A 17,421-nucleotide genomic window follows, 5' to 3' on the forward strand; every position below is an offset into this window, starting at 1 on the left:
GTCTTTGTTTACAATGTGGGACATAAGGCTGTGGGTTAGGGTTAGTCCAATTTTGGGGGTCCAAAATAAAAAATTGCGTCCCAGTCGAGGGTCAGATGAACAAAAAGTTCAGAACAAATTATTTTCCTTTATCCATTTCCATCTTGCTTGATTTCCTCTGCAGTGGAACAGCACGTCCAGGCCTGTAGTCACATGCATCGTAGCCAATAATTTACTGCACTCCATAGTTTTTACTAGATGTAAACCCCGCCCCCCCTTTCAAAGTCAGCTTTTTGTTTGTTTATTTATTTTTATTTAACATGATGAGTGTAGTACAAAATCAGTGGACCAATGGAAACAAAAAAGCAGGATAGACATAAGGTAATATTATCTCGCAGGGGCCGAATACAAGTACATGGCGGGCCAGATGTGGCCCGCAGGCCTTGAGTTTGACACCAGTGATCTAAGTGAATCCAACCTCTAGTCTAGAGGTTTATTAGTCTCATGATTTATGTTATGTTGATTTCATTACCTGGCACACTAACTGCATGGCAACATAATGGCATCTTTTGTTGGGTTTTTATGACACTATACAGTATGTTCTATGTTATTATACTCTGTATGACAAAAATAAATAAAACTAAAACTTAGACAAACCTTCTCTAAAAAACAAACAAAAAGTCAGAACTAAATAAAAACTAAAACTAATGGAAAATCCAAAACTATACCATAACCTTGATGTATATCTACAGTAGACTGGTTTTATCTGATTCAATTATCTGATGAAATGCATTCTCTGTGTTTGTGTATATGTTTAGTATCTGAATTGTAATATAACGCTGTTGTTCCTCTGCGCGTCCAGAACTCCGGCTATGATCGGCTGCTCCTTTGTGGTGGACCGGGAATACTTTGGCGAGATCGGTCTCCTTGATCCCGGCATGGAGGTCTACGGAGGTGAAAACATCGAGCTGGGCATGCGGGTAAGGACCACGGATTATTATCCATGCTGCTGATAAAAGACGATGAAGAAGAACATTTAATTAGGGTTATTTTTATCGTTATTATTTATTTAAACACAATTAAAAGTCACTGTGATAAGCAGGGGAAGAAACTGCTTTTAGTCGAGGCTCGGGAGTCGTGTGTAGGTGAACACTAGAGAGGCCATGTTTACAAATCCCATATTTAAGCGAGTAATATTCAATGCCTAATGTTTTCCAGCTACAGGGATACAGCTTAAGAGACAAAACCCAGGCCGTAAACAGAGGCTGTGATTAAACTTTGCTAAGTTTCATACATGGTAGTGGGGGAAGGAAAAAAAAAATCCCCTTAATGTAAAACCTTCTGCTAACCCAAAGGCTCCACAGCCTCTATATGGAAAGTGTAAATCTCTTTTGCTACTGCTTTGAGTTGAATTTAACGCTTCATGTGAGCGAAGGGCTTGCTGAAGAACTGGTTAGCGTTTAAATTCAGAAAATGTTTCTCTCCAGCCGAGTGGAACCGCTCTGAATCCAAACGCACTCCTTGGGCTTATTGGAATGAGAAATGCTTGACAGATCCCGCTCCTTCATTTAATGACGTCCCTACTTCCATTTCACAATCTCAAAATGGCTTCATCTCGAGTGTCGGTCGCCTTTGAAAAGGCACTTGAACAAAGGCCAGAGAAATTGATCTTATTTTACAGATCGCTGCGGTGTTGTATTAAACCCAGAGAGCATTTGTAGCTGTTGATGAACATTTCACAACGCCCCCATTACACCACGTAGATTGTTTTTCCCTAAACCAATTGCCTATTTCTGTCTCTCGCTGACGATAAAAAGGACACTTTTAGTTTTAGTATTGTTTTGCTATTAACAAAGAGTGATAAATCAGCAGTCTGTATTTTGTTTCAGCTGCCAATGGCCTCGCCCAAGGTTACACGGTGCTTTCTCATTCTGTTGAGTTGCCTCCATGTATCTAACAAGCCATGCAGCTGAGTTAGACGGGGGTTTGTAGTGGAGATCAATCCGGCTACGGCAGCTAAATGAAGTTACAACAACTCCATTGAACCGAAATGCGTGATAAAGCATAACCGTCCTCATCGCCGCTGTCTCTCGTGAATATTTACTGTATCTTTTTGATTGATGAAGTGAGGAGAATCCGCCTCGCTGAGACGCTGCCTGCGAACACAAACGCAATTACCTCTCTCTGTGTTTGGCTGTCTGTGTGAAAATGAAACAAATACCTCAGAATAAGAGCTATTCAGAACATGTACGAGCTTGAGTGGGTCTGCAGTCAACAACCGGCTGCAACTGTTCATATTGCACAGCTGCTAATGGAATGGAGATGGGCCTTTGGTGAATGGATGACAATTACTCCTCTCAGGCTACTGTGGCTCAGGCAGCTCATTGTACTGCTGGCGAAGGAGTTGCCATTTGGGATAAGCTTGACTGACAAGAACATGTTAAACAATTAGCCAGAGCGGCTGAGGCTGTCCTGTACCATCTGACTACAGGAGGCTGATGAAAGACAGGGTTCACACAGAAAGGTTATGGCATATTATTCATGATTCACAGAGCTGTGGCTTCTATTTCTTTCTGTGGTTAAAAAGGCTGCCAGGATCCACAGAAAGTAGACGCTGATGTGCATGACTGATTATCTGGTACATATCTCTGTGTGTGGTGTTGTTTCTAGGAGGAGAAAAAAAGCACAGAAGCACAGAATGAAACCAAGGGAAGGAAAAATAAATCATAGATATCCTCGCTGCCTGTTCAGGTGTGAAATAATTTACAAGGCTGGGCTTGCAAATGAAAAGAAATGAACAGAGAGGGAATAAAAGTGCACAGACGGAGACAATGGATATGTAAACGATGCTCCCAATGTGATGGAGTGAAGGGTAGATACATCACCTGCAGGCATAAAATGACACACGGGCCCTTAGTTTGACATCTGAATTGAGTGTGAGCTTGAAATGTTGTTACTTTTACTGCATCTGCTTATAGCGAGACGGTAATGACTGTGAGTGCATTATCCGAGCAGGAACACTCCGCTTACCACAAGGTTAGCAAATATAGAAAAATGGTTAGAGACAGAACTGATGAGTTCTGCCAGACGTATCAATACGAGTTTACCTCTTAATGTGTCTCCCACTCCTCTCAGGAGACCAAGACATTACCTTTCTTTTACAGTTTGCAGTGGGCACATTTTCACTGGGACTCTCTGTGATTAAATATCGTGTTTTGCTCAGTATTTATACTTGCCTTGATATGTTTGTCATTTTCCAGGTGTTTCATTTTTCCAGTAAGTTAACAAGAAATCCACCAGATCTCATTTGTACGTCGCATCGCGGCTATAGTGGAAAATAAGAAATGAACCTGCAGAGGTATTCAAGTCAATGATTTATTCTGACACCCTCTATAAGTAGATAGGACAGAGAAGTCAGTGAGGGAGGAGAGAGAGGGAAGAAACCGGGACAGTAAGTTGATTTATTGATCGATATGTTCTGGGTCGACTGAAATTCTGGTGGGTCGATTTTTTAAAGTAATTGTTAATTTCATACAGTCTATTGTTAATTTCATCAGGAGGAAAGTACCATCTGCTAATAGGGGTGTTCTCAGAGCAGGTATCAGTGTGTCTTCAGAGAACCCCCTTTGTTTTCACTATTTTGGATTAGCCCAACCCATGACAGACAGTTCACATTCTTCAACATCCAGTGGGTTTATTTAATGTTGAGCTTTTCATTTTAGGCTATACAGTCAGTCCTCCTCTGACATCCATGTCTGTTTTGAGTATATGAACGTATCAGAATTGGCATATTTCAACGTTTTAGCCTAATAATTTGTTTTAGAACTGCAATAACTATTTAATTAGTTGATTTTTAGTCAGGGCTTTAGTTTATTTCAGAAGTAACTGAAGTAGCCAGTGCACAGCGGATGACAGTGGTGAGAAAAACATGTCAAAACCCTGACGGGTACATTTTTGGACTGGTTCAGAAAATGAGTTGATGCTCTGCCAGCTCAAATAATTTCCTATTTTCAGCGACTTGGAATGGCACTTGACATGCTAACACAGTGGAAACTGCCTAATAGTAACACGCCGAAATGTAAGCAAAGGTGGACTCACTTCATTCAATAAATCAATTTCCCCCCCTCGTGCTTGTATACTAGGACGAGGACAGTAGTCCAATTCAACAGTGTTGTCGAGCTACAAGCGTAACTCAACTTAACTGTGCATGAAAACGTACTGACAGCAGGTTTGTACCACTGAATGGTTCCAGCTGCAGCAAACCCCAAAGGAAAAACTTGCATCAGTCAGTAAGCAAGCGTAGCTTTGTTAGACAGCAATCGGAGGAGTTTGCAGCACTGTTTGGAGTTAAAAGGTTTCCATTCTGTGGAGGAAAACCATGAGAGCTTCTATCTGAGCCGGAGTGGACGGCTTTGTTGATTCCCCAGTAACAGTATGGGTACCACTGCAGACCTGGTACAGAATGTACTCAAAAAAAAGTTAAAATGCTAACAAATCAAAAAACTTGGCACTCTGCAGCAACTGATTTTTAATATTTTATTCTAACCCCACAGCCATAAAAAAACCTAATATCCTTCAGTTGATAAACACAGATAACACAGAGTGACTACACACATTTGTGCCTTTAATACTAAAGTTTTGCGCTTGTTTTGGCAAGCCTTCCCTACGGTGCACTGATTCAGGGTAAGAAACATTTCTGCCAGCCAAAATTTGATGGTAGTTGATCCCAGTCATAATCTGCCAATGTGCTTGATTTGGCATCCGCTGCTATATGAAAGCTGTCTTGTTTCCAGTTCAATCACTCAGTCCAAGAAAGTGGAGCGTGATCTCGGAGGGTGGCCATCTTGTCTTATTGACATTTATTCCACTCGCTATAGGAACTCCCTTCAGAGGCAATGAACCCAAAAGAAATATGACTTATTGTTTCTTTGAAGTCCTGTCTCACTAACCACCTGGGAAGGGCCCTGGGGCTTCTGGTCATCATCTCTCTGCAGCAAAGAGAATTGAGCTAATTAAATTCAAGCAGTGCAGCAGCGAGACAGGAGTGGGACATAATTACACTTCACTTGGTCCCGTTTGTGTCCCACGCAGGGTTATTACAATGTAGTGACACTTTTAAAAACATGTCACTGCTCATATTTTATTCATGATTCCTTACTTTTAGGATTAACCCTTTAACACCTAACCCTGAAAATGTCGGTCTGTTTTTTTTTTTTTTTTGCTGATTTTAACCATAAAAGGGCCAGAAAATGTCCTGTAATTAAAATGCAAAGTGCTTTTGCCCATTCTTCCTAAAATAACTTTCAATATCTGGCAGTTATTTACAATCTACTGCATGTTAAAATACTGTTTTAACAATTTGTTGAGAAAAGACACTGTAGTTGCACATGAACAGATTTTGCACGTTAAATTTGAAATTTGAACAGAATAAAACCATATTTAAAGTAACATTTGTTTTCCAACTCTCTCCTCTCTGGTGAAAAAGACGCTGATTCTCTGGCTTCATGTAACAGCGATAGTAAAATTACCATAATAACCAAACGCTGGCTTTGAAATGCTACTTCCAGAAACCGCTGGAATTTGTTTTTACCATTGATTATTAACTGATTAACTAAATTGTATGTATACAGAAACTAAAAAGTTAGTTATTGTAGTTGTTACCAGATCGAGTCAAAGATAGAAGCTATAGAAGGTGCAATTCAACTCAGTTAAGACACTTTAAATTGCTTGTGTCACACTTGAGTTGAAAAATGTTGCTCAGTCTCAAACCTATTTTATGTGCGTAGCCCAGAGCTAAAGTTATTAGTGTATCCCATTATTGACAGCCCATCAGAGGCTTAACAAAGTCTAACAAACTTTCTCTGTCCTTAACCCTTGTCAAAGAAGAGGATAGTGAGTGTGATCAGATGTCTTTTGGCAAACAAATCTATTGCTGAAAGATCACAGAAAAATCATGTGTTATGCAACTGCAAAAGCAGCCTATGACTCATCAGGTTTTTCTCAGTCAGCATCAAAGAAATCCTGCGATATTTGTCCGTTTATCCCCCTGCAAACAGAAATTGATAATAAACTCATTTGGATTGTTGAGCACAAGCTGTGGCCGACAGCCAACTAACTCGCATGGCAACAATATGCATATATAAATCAATCATAACATGTCATTTGGTGACCAATAAACATTTATTCACTGTCAAATATTGCAGTTCATTTTCTACAAAAACCTTTTTTTTGACTAAGATTCGTCAGTTACCAGTCGTAAGCAGACAGCATAGCAATTACACAGCATATTTTACCACCCACTCTTCTTAATTCAGAGACTCTTCTTTTTTTTCCAGATGGTGACAGAGGAGTCAAGTCGATAAGAACTTTTTTTTCATGCAGGAAAACAATAACAGGTGCTGTTTCTTTAGATGCTCTGACAACATCTGCCACAAACCGTCTGCATGTGTAGATACAAATAGATTCAAAGGGAGCGGACACACTGGAGATGATTCAGTTTGTTAAACATATCAATGCAATTCTATTATCATCACATTAACACCGCGCGATATGAGCGTGTGTGTTTACGGCAAAGTTCAGGGTATGTATGCCGTCATGATGCGTGCACCTGACTGCTCATGCCTGTGAATGTGAGGCTGTCACTCATGGTAGCAGCTACTAGCAATAATTATAAATAATTATAAATATAACTGTTCAATGATAACAATTAACCCTTTAACACCGAGCGGATCACAGACGTCAGGTTTGCGCAAGTGTAATTTGCATTACTGTAGGCGGTTTGTGCTATCTAAAAATTCCAACTGTTTCTGAAAGCTGAGAAGTTGCTCGTCAAAGCCAACGTTTGGTTATTATGGGTATTTCACTCGTGCTGTTGCAGGAAGTCGGCAAATCAGTGGGAAAAGTGAAAAAAAAACACCTGAACATACAGTAAGTTTCCATTTTTTGGCCTGTTTTTGGACACTAAGCCAAAAACTCAAACAAATTTTAAATATGTTTTTTTTTTTTGAAATTATCTTTTTATTCAGAAAGGCAAGTTTCCATCACATACAATAAAAATACAGCTGTAGTCATTCAAGGTCAAAGGAAAGGATGGATTCAGAAAATCCTGATGATTTTGTCCATATTGCCCTTCTGGAATTTACTTTTACGGACCATTACTTATCTAGTTGAGAACAATAAACTCACAAAACAAAACTGGGGAGCGCACCATCTCAAAGAAACAAAACATCACTTAAAAAAAGGTCAATTTCACACAAAGCACAAATACAGTCAAATGAAATCAGATCTGATTGGTTTCACATACTCAGTCCATTTGGACCACATCTTATAAAATGTGTCTTTTTCAACTTTGAGAGAAAAAGTGATCTTCTCCATAATGTAAATCCCATAGACAATTTCAATCCAATCATCAATGGTGGGTGGTTCTACTTTTAACCATTTCCTCGTAACGGATTTCTTACTGGCTGCCAACAGTATAGCCAGCAATTTTTTGTCTCTGTTGTTCCATGTTTCCAACAACAGATCGCCCAAATACATAGTTTCACATTTAAACGGAATATTTACATTAAATACAATTTTAATATGTTTGTGGATCTCTACCCAGTAAGATCTTATTACCTGACAGTCCCAAAAAATATGAAAATGATTAGCTCCATTCGACCCACAGTGTCTCCAACAAGCGTCCCCCTTACCCTGATGTCTTCTCTGAATAGGTGTAATAAAAAATCTTGTGGTGTTTTTCCAGCAGAACTCCCGCCACGTGTTTGACCCGGTCGAGACCCATTGTAACTGGCATATATTCTCCCAGCTCTCCTGTGTGATTGTTACATTTACTTCTTTTTCCCATTTCTTTTTAATGTAATCTGTATTCTCCTGTTTAGCTAATTGTATGGCATTATATAACTTGGAGATAATTTTGTTGCCTGATCTGGGTTTAGTTAATGATAAAAATACCTCCATGAGCTAAATATGTTTTATACTGTTCAAATTTAGCACACAAAATCATGTACATGGACAACTACAGTGGTTTTTTTTAAAATAAAATTCATTTTAAATTGCTAATACACTGGCAACATGGCTGTAAACTGTAAATAACTGCCAGATATTGACAGTTATTCTGGAAAAATGGGCAAAAGCACATTTTTTCTGGCTTTTTTGTGGTTCAAATAATAAATAAATAAAAACCTCAATTTTAGTTATTGAACAGCATTAATGATCTGTCTCTGCAAAGCATTTATATGCAGTATTTTCAATACATTTTATATTAAATGTAAAAACAGCTCATCAAAGAACAAACAGAAAAGTTTTAGTGATTGTTGCTTCTTCGACGGAGACCACACCCCTCTGTTATACAGTTGAGCTCATAGGACTTGATGTTAAAATCCCTAAGAATTGGCACTGGTGTCAGTAAGGGTTAAGTGGGGTAGGGGGTAAATCGCTTCATTGGGTTCATCAGGTGGGCACCCTCCTTCCTTAGTTCCTTATCCTCTGCTTTCACCCTTCAAATCTGACATCTCAGTTGGAGTCCTTCCATTTAATCGGGAGTCATTTGCCGCTGCCTTCCTTCCTCAGCCTCTGACAGTGACCTGACAGCTTGTCAGAATGCCTGTCCTGGAACACCCGTTCTCTTGAGGAGCCTAGTTTTTGAGGTGTTTTTAAATCCTCTGCACCCAGCGTCTACAGGCAGCACCTGAGTATGCCAGCCACGTTGTTCCGTCTTGGTGACTGTGTCTATGCGTTTCAGACGTTTGCATTAATGAGTTTCACCTACCGCAGCCTCCCATTGTACCGTTAACTCGTGACGTGCAGGATCTGCTCTGATGGTGACCACATGATTAGATCCGGCCTGAGATTAGTTCTAATTTGAAACTCTGATCGGAGATTCTGATCAAAATCAACTCGCATTTTCCAGCCAAGAGCAATGTCTAGGAGAGTGGCTTGCACTGTTGGTGGTGATTTCATCAGATGCTGTCCTTCGCTCACAAATGGGATGTTGTTTGTTAACTATAGGCTGTGTCTGTGCAGCTGGGGGGCCGTGGGGAGAGACAGGCCTGGGATTTATAATTTATGCTGTGTTCCACCCCTCTATAAGAATGCATGGGTGCACAGTGAGTGAGAGATTGGGGGCACCTGTCAATCAAAATTGAACTCCGTGAGTCCTCTCAGTTACACGTTGCAGCCAGGGTGGTGTTTGAACAGTGGAAACTCCAGCTAACCCTTTCGGAGACAAATGCTAGAGCACATGGGAGTGAATGTGACACTAACACTGGCTACTTACTGGCAACCTACAGTATCCTTTCAGGGACACAGGAAACAGTGGAAACTTTCAATTAACGAGCTCCTGGAAAGTTGTGACCCTATGCTGCAAGAGCTGGTCCAGGCGGTGGGTTAAATACCCGAGCGCCATTTTTTTCTCAGAGTTTATGGATTATGGCGGTGGGCTGCCGTGCCGTGTGTGACATGTTACAGTCGCAGCAGAGCGTGTTGTTAAAGCGAGTTGATTCTGTGTGTATGACCTATATATACAGTATATATGGCAAAAATAAAGCTGTTCTCTGCAGTAAAATCATCATTTGATACGGTTTATCGGATCAGTTTTTTTATTATTATTATTGCGGCTTGCATCAGTCTCATCACTTCCTATTAATATACGATTGCTAGTCTGTTTATCAAGTTGGAGTGCAGTTGTGTAGTTATTTTGGTCACGTGTGTGTGTGTGTGTGTGTGTTATTAGGAACTCACGTGTACAAGGGCCCATTGTTACTATGTTAAGCCACTGGGACAGGCATAGGAGGAGGGAGTGGAATAAAGAGCAGGGTAATATGACTTGAAAAGGTTGATCTTAACATGCTCAGAAACACATGTGGAGCTATTGATGTCGCATTGTGGTTTATCAATTATTAAGCTAGCTAAATTATGGCGACTGAGTCTGTGAATTGGTTACCCCAAGGAACTTTAATATTAATTGTTTTTCATTTAATATCAATTGTAGTATTGTTATTCATTTTTGATAGCCAATAACTGATTCAAAAGTACTGTCCCAACATGACTTTGATAATATACTGTATATATGTTTATTTTATTTTTTAAATTCATACACCGGCCCAGCCAGTTATTTGGTCTACCTTTAGTACCCAGACAAACAAAATTAAACAACAACACTACATGCTAACATTTAAATTCAGACGACACAGGGGCGATGGACCAGGATTCCCCCCAAAAAAGCCAAAAAATGAGACACGTACAACCTCAATTTCACTGAGTCTGTGTGTAGATGTAGATACAGTATTTACAACATCGTTCCCATTACTATGATTTTTCCACCAGAACATTTATTAGGACAGCTATTGTAGTCAAATGTCAAACGTATCAAATGTGATATTTCAGGTTTGGAAGCATTTTTCACTTTGATTCAGTAATGAACCATCCATACCTCTAAAATTGTCAGTTTATCTGTTCATACGGAAGAACAATGTGCTTTGTGGTTAATTCTGTGAAAGAATGCAGTAACATGACAGTAATGCAGAGTCCATCATTAGCGGAGGACCGGTACGGGGTCTGTCCGACATTTTTAACATTCAAGAACAGTGAGATACCTCAAGGTTTTTGAAACATACAACCATTTCTGACATGTGACCAAGCAGTGCCCCGGACACCTCCTCTTCCTCCTTCCCTCCTCCTACAGTGACAGCAGTTCACCTTGAAAAGAAGGACAGAAACGTCATTATGAGGCAGCATTAAGCCCCGGCCATCTGTGGACACCAGCCATTCTGCCAGCTTTGAAATCAGCAGCATGCCCATGTCCATCAAGCAGCATTGGACATTGGGTTGCTCACCATATGCGAGTCCTCTCCAACAACCTGACTCATTCTGAAGACGAGGACGAATCTTAGCACTCAGAGGAGCTCTCATAGGCGCTTTCACGTTACACTGTAGTAAATGGAAACAGATAAAGAGGGAGAATTATCGACTAAATGCCACAATGAGGAATGCTGTAGCAGTGTACGGACCATGTGCATAACCAAACAACAGCACAATACACTATCACTTATTGGATTCTGTCTCTTACAGAGCTGCAGTACTTTAGAGGTGTTTTGATCATTCTCACTGTTGTTTTCTTTCTAAACTGAGTTTGTTCAAGTGAGAGTTGGGTAGGTAGCCTTAACAGCTTACCTCTGTGTGCTCCACCCATCCCTGGTACATGACTTATTCATCCTCTCACAGCACTGTCAGGCTATAACATTAGTGGAGCCATCTTCTCTCCATCACTAAAGCAAAGCAAAGGCAACAATAGCACTGGCTATTGGGCATTTGTCTTCTCAAACGCCTGCATTATTTAGTGCCTGAATCAATCGGATAGGACTTAATGGACTCAGGTTTACTTACTCCATGGTTCATTACTGTATATTCCCGCCTGCATCTGTCTCAGGGAGGGGAGAAGCAGCTGTGGATATTCTGTGTGCAAGACTGAGGTATTGAAGATTTAGGATTTACTGCCAACATATGCACATACTCATTATTGTTCTGCAATTCACATCCAATCAGCTCACATGATAAAACACGTCCATAGTCTGCATTTATGCATCAGTGCGTTCTCTTCATATATAATGCAACGCGAGGTGTTACCGCGGGTCCTGTTGATCAAGGCTATATCTGAATTTTATTCCTCAACAGATGTGTGTTTTTCGAAAGTGCACATCTGTTTATATACACTGTTTAATGATGACATGTAACATATGCCGCCTGAAGTGGGTGTGGAAAGATTACGCGAGTGCTTGTGTGTCCATATATCTGAGAGAGTTGAAGTAATTAGACCACGTCAGCGTGCCCATTATTCTTGCGAATCATAAACTTCTTCAAGGTTTCGAGTGACTGCAGATACTCCCACCTCAGTTGGAGAGTATTTGACAAGGTAATTAAGATCTTTTCAGATACAGACAAATTCATTTTAAGGATAGCATCGAAAGCTCTGTTTGTGGGCAGGAAACACAGTAGCAAGCACAATCTCCAGATCAAACATATTCATCATCTTAGTATTATTAATCTTTTCAATCATTGCATCTGCTGAATGTCTCAGACAATGGTTGAAAACTTGAAAAGGCCCAACTATTTGAATAGTACAAGCACGCGCCAGCAAATCAGCAGACATATCAAAGGTGAAGGGCAGCAAGTGGATGGAATTAACTTTTGACAAGCACACTGAGAAGGCCCTCTGCATGTCTGTCTATCTCTCCATCAGCATCTTCCATTCTGAGGATGTATGAGGCAGGGGCAAGACATAAAATTAAGTGATGGGCCACGGAGAGCGCACATATCCAGTCTCTCCATGGCGGTGGGAGTCTTCAGATCCCAAACACTTTGAATCCTCACCCATCATCATGCAGGACTTGAGTGTCAGGGAAAACGTGGAGAGAGGAACATGGCAAGTTTAATCGAATGGATAAAATATAGCCACTGTGTTTTAAATGCACACGTTTGCAGTAAGTCGTTTGATGGAAACTCAAGTGTGTGTTTGTGCATTAATTCACTTTATTGTTTATACTTGTTATTACTCTGCCTCGGTTTGGTCTTCATGAGCAGAAACCATGTAACATTATGTCTACTCTGTGTCCTTCATCTGAAAACAGGCTCTGTCAAGCAATACTATCAGACCTGACTGATTCAATTCAATTCAATGAATTTTTGTAAAAGGTAGGAATTTTTTTTAAACAATGTAGTATCAATAAGTGCTGATGTAAAAGGTATTTGACAAATTAAGCCATTGTGCAGGGTGGATTTGGATTTTCTCTGTTCCTAGTCCTGAGAAGAGATTTGTTGGAGAATATTTTGTCATAGAATAGATAAATATGTAATCGATTAATTATTGATTGAATCTGAGCATAGCCCCACCTCAAGTACATACATACATTGACTTAATCACAAATAAAATGTATAGCCAAACTAAATCTTGGACTAAAACTTCTCTAAATAAATATTTGATTTTATTATACTTATTATACTTCAAAATAACTGCTTTGATATAGCACATTTTTAGTGTCCACATCAACATACTACTACATACTACATTACATAAGCATACTTCATACCGTCACCCCAGCATAGAAAATACAAAATACCATTTCCACAGAGTGCTTTATCTGTTAAAAGTATTAAATGGGGCCAAAGAAAGACGTCATGGTGTAGGATGTGAGTCTGGTGGATGTTGGCACAAAACTTGACATGGGTCTTTCAGTCCTGAAATTGAGTGATCTGTATCTTTGACCTCACTGTGGACGGTGTCTGAAGCGATCTGAGAGAGCGTGCATGTGTATGAAGCAGCAGTGCGGGGGAGCAGCCACCTCATTGAACATGCTTTTAATTTATCTTGATATGAATTTAATCACTTCCGCAGAGAGTTGTGTGGCGCTAATGTGCCGCTAATGGGCTCCATCGACATTGTGTGAATGCATTTAATAATGGTTTGAATGTAAACGACAGCTGTTCATATAAATGTTGTATAATACGGCTTCAAATAAATAGAGTCTGTACTGTAAATACATGGACGCACAAGCAGCATGTTTAGCTTAGTGTAGACTGAATAACTGAAAATATCTACACTACTATCCACACTGAAAGACATCCAACAACAGCCTAAAAGATGAAACTCAGCCCTTTCTTCAGTTCTTTTCACTGCGAGATGAACTCTATACACACCTGCTACGAGTGCAGTTACTGAGCAATAACCTTAAGCCACTATGTGGAGTATTTTTAGATTTACTTTGTACATTATGTATCGATGTTCTTGGAAGTAAAGTACAATTTTAATTACAGTATATAAGCACAAAGTGCATTGCATTAAAAACAATCACACAAATTAAAAGGATTACAAAACCAAGTGCAAGGATTAAAAACAAGTGTCAATAAAAATAATGAATACAAAAATATAACCACAATAATAAAATTGGATCAGCTAAATGGATTAAAAAAGTTTTTTGTTGTTTTGAGAAGGTGCTGATGCTCTTTTACTAATGTGTGGTGTTTTTTTTGAGGGAAACAATAATAAAGCTTTCACTTGAATCAAACCCAATAAACACGACACAGTGTAGAATTCCTGTATCATTATCTTAAACAAGAAAAGCTACTATCTAATGGTACATATTAGAAATGCATACAAGCTGCAGCACATCAGTCCAATAGCCAACGCCTTAATGAAGAGTTTGGGGTTAAGCTCTGCCAATTAACGCATGATGAGTCCACCATGCTCCTCCAACACACACTGTTTAAAATAAGCATTTACAGTACATGCATATGTGATTTAACACTCGCGTGAAGCAAAGATGTCGACTTACTGATGCTCCTTCCTAATTAGCCTGTCTTAGCTTTTTGTAAAATGCCTATTTATTATTCTTGTTAATTAAAGGCCACGTTGGGCACACGACAGAAACCTGTCAACGTTCCGCTTTCGCTGATGGAGGTCAATAACCAGTCATAGATGAAGTGTTGCACATTTTAAGTCTTCATATACCAACGTGGAGGAGAGTCATGTTGCTTTACCACAGGAAAATGTCTTAGAATGAGGATTTTATTTGAAACTAAAATCTAATGGCTTCTGCTATGACAAAGGCAGCCATTGCAACATCACTTCCACCCTCTTTTGTCTCTGTTTAATGACGGTTTTGCCAGCAGAGGATCTTCAGCACAAATAGTCTTTCTTGCCATAAACTTAAAAAGGGTAAGAGAGGACATAAACATGCATGATGGTTAGCCTGCCCTGCCTGTACCCATAATCAGCATTTACTGTAATGTCTTTGAAATGTGTTAGACTTTTGGGGATATTATCCGGCAGAGCGACGTCCCTCGGGTGTAGAAATTGCAGAGAGGAGAGCATTTCAATTAAAAACATGGACATGTACAAGTCTCTAATGGAACCATGCTCACACAGCTCATTATCTCAAGTGGATACAGCAACGTCTGGGGATGGCTGCCTTCCAAATCTGCATGATGTCCTGTGTCACAGGTTTTGCATTTGAAACAAGCTGACTTTCCCGAGAATACAAGGGATTTTGTGTGCAGCAGAGTTTCTCAATCCTGGTCCTGGAGACCACCACTGCTTTACATGTTTTAGATGTTCCGTAGACCCAGCATACCTGATTTAAAAACATGTGTCAGGGTTAGGTTTTACCAGGTTTTTGCAGAGCTTGGTGACAATCAGGAAAACATGCCCAAGAATGTCATTTGATTTGTACCATTGCCGCTTGCTGATGTAAATCTAAAATTTAAATCTTAACATCTATTGAGAATCAGTCGGAAGTGATGTTAAACAACAGTTAGTGAGGCATTTTAAATTCTAATTATATTGGTAACAATAATGATGGATGATGTTTTATTTTATTTTTATTTTTTTGTTTAATTGTGTCATGAGTAACAAAGATCTCCCGTTTAAAGGCTCACCATAAAATCTTTTTTCATGTAGAGTCTACAAAGTGCATTTTCCCAGTTCATTGGTTGTATTGCGTTGCCTTATTCATGGAAACCTGTTTACTGCTGTTAATAGCTTTTATGTCTTTTTATGGCTAATGTTTGTCTGTTTCCCCCGTGGAGCTGCCCACGCAAAACGGTCCACCTGCAATTAACTAACATGTACACAATTAAAGTGAATCAGCAATTACATCACCACTCCATCAGAGTGCTCCGTGTTAAGTGTCGCCTCTTCATGATAGAAAATAGAACATATTTAATGTGTCTTGTTTGGTCTTCAGATTTCATTGTGTTGCCATAACCCTCAGATATTTAAAGGCACAGCCTAAAACAAAGGTTTGACCTAAATAAATTGTCATGATACTGAGGAAAAAACCCACATCTCTGCCAGTCTGACTTACTCCATCCTGGCATGGTTTGGAAATAGTTTGAAGGCAGAGAGGGCAGCTCTCCAGAGGGTCATTCATATCATTGACTCCCCCTGAAAGACATCTACAGGTCATGCTGTCACAGCAAGGCCTGCAGGATTATTAGTGACAATACTCACTCTTTCCATTCCGTCTTTAAATTGCTACCCTGAAGTGATGCACCATGGAACTGAGGAACAACTTCTGTCCCTCTGCTGTCCAAGAACTAGATTCTCAGCCCGCTATCCCACTGCTTCCATTGAAATAGCCCTTGACTTTTAATATCTTATGCACTAAGTTGTAGTTTTTATATTATTTATTTTGTTTGTGTGAGCGATGGAAGTATCTCTGAGAGAGCTGTTTTAAATGTTTAAATTCAAAGACATGCTATTCTATTCTATTCTAAATTTGGAAGTGGTGTCTGAGCGAACTGCACACAGAATGTCAACTTGTGGCAGATAAAGTACGGCTTGCTTTGCAGATAAAGTAGGACTTCCTGATGTTTTTGTCTCTGGCATGCTCACTTGCACATTGCACAAAAGCACATAATCAGTCACACTACGCTGGCCAGATTGTGGCATACGAGGTAAACGGCCTGAGATGAACACATGCGGTTTGCTTTCAGACTGAGAGATTGTTGTGCTCTGCTCCCACAGGTAAAAAAACCAAACAGCCAAACTTAGAATGTATGAAAGAAGCCACAGGAGCTCGGTTCAATCAGCCATGCTATCTTTTAACAGCACTTTACCACTCTAACTATATGTCTCTTTTCTCTGCCCTGAAAAATATCTGGATCACAGTCAACACCTGCAGTAGAAACTAAAGCAATCAGTCAGAAATGAGAAATAAAATGTGTCGCTTTTGTTTAGCGACGCGGCACGAAGCCTGATGTAAAAGAAACTGCAGCCTGTTTCGCACAAAGCTTATTCAGCCACTATGTTTCCTGACCTTCTGGAAATGGTGGTTTTAGAAAATATTGATCTTCAATTTGCTTTTAGTGCCCGGGCAAACTGCTAACTTCAATTACACACGTTCACATTTTCAATTATCCATGAGCTGTGCTGTGTGCAGATATCCAAAGGCACTTAACACACTAATGCACACACACACACACACAGGTTCCCTCAGTTATCCTTTTAAGGATGTGTATTGACCTCCATTCATTTGGACAGCCTCATTCCTGACCTTGATCATAACCACTTAATGCCTAACCCTCACCTTAAACTAACCACAGTTCAAACCTTAGCCCTTAACTTAATGATAACGGGTAACGAATACAAGTACACACACGCACCATAGATTTTAATCAAGAACCTGAATGAAGAAACTAAAGAATAGCTGCATTATAAAGGTGTTGAAATCTGAGCTAAAGAATTACTGTTAGCGCTGCACTTACACCTTCATAAGTGCCCCAACCACGGTCACTCTTGAGGAAAAGCACATTCAGCAACAATGCTGGTAAAATCTTCTTTACCTGCTTTCCCCCCCTCCCTCCCCTTCTCTCCCTGGAGTGTGTGTGCTGCGCGGTTTGTCTTGGATAATGCCATAATATACTTTTAAATACTCCTCTGTACTCAAC

At 39.9% G+C, this 17,421-nt stretch overlaps 1 protein-coding gene across 1 annotated transcript in view; it reads left to right on the forward strand.

Annotated features, from left to right (window-relative positions):
- The window catches only part of galnt9 (polypeptide N-acetylgalactosaminyltransferase 9), an 80,130-nt gene that overhangs the window by 50,045 nt on the left and 12,664 nt on the right, over nt 1-17,421 (forward strand). Inside the window, exon 6 of the mRNA XM_044027041.1 lies at nt 842-959. Within this exon, the coding sequence (XP_043882976.1) occupies nt 842-959 (118 nt within the window). The remainder of the gene's footprint in view (nt 1-841; nt 960-17,421) is intronic.

Source organism: Solea senegalensis, linkage group LG5 (genome assembly GCF_019176455.1).
Source record: "Solea senegalensis isolate Sse05_10M linkage group LG5, IFAPA_SoseM_1, whole genome shotgun sequence".
Classification (NCBI taxonomy): domain Eukaryota; kingdom Metazoa; phylum Chordata; class Actinopteri; order Pleuronectiformes; family Soleidae; genus Solea; species Solea senegalensis.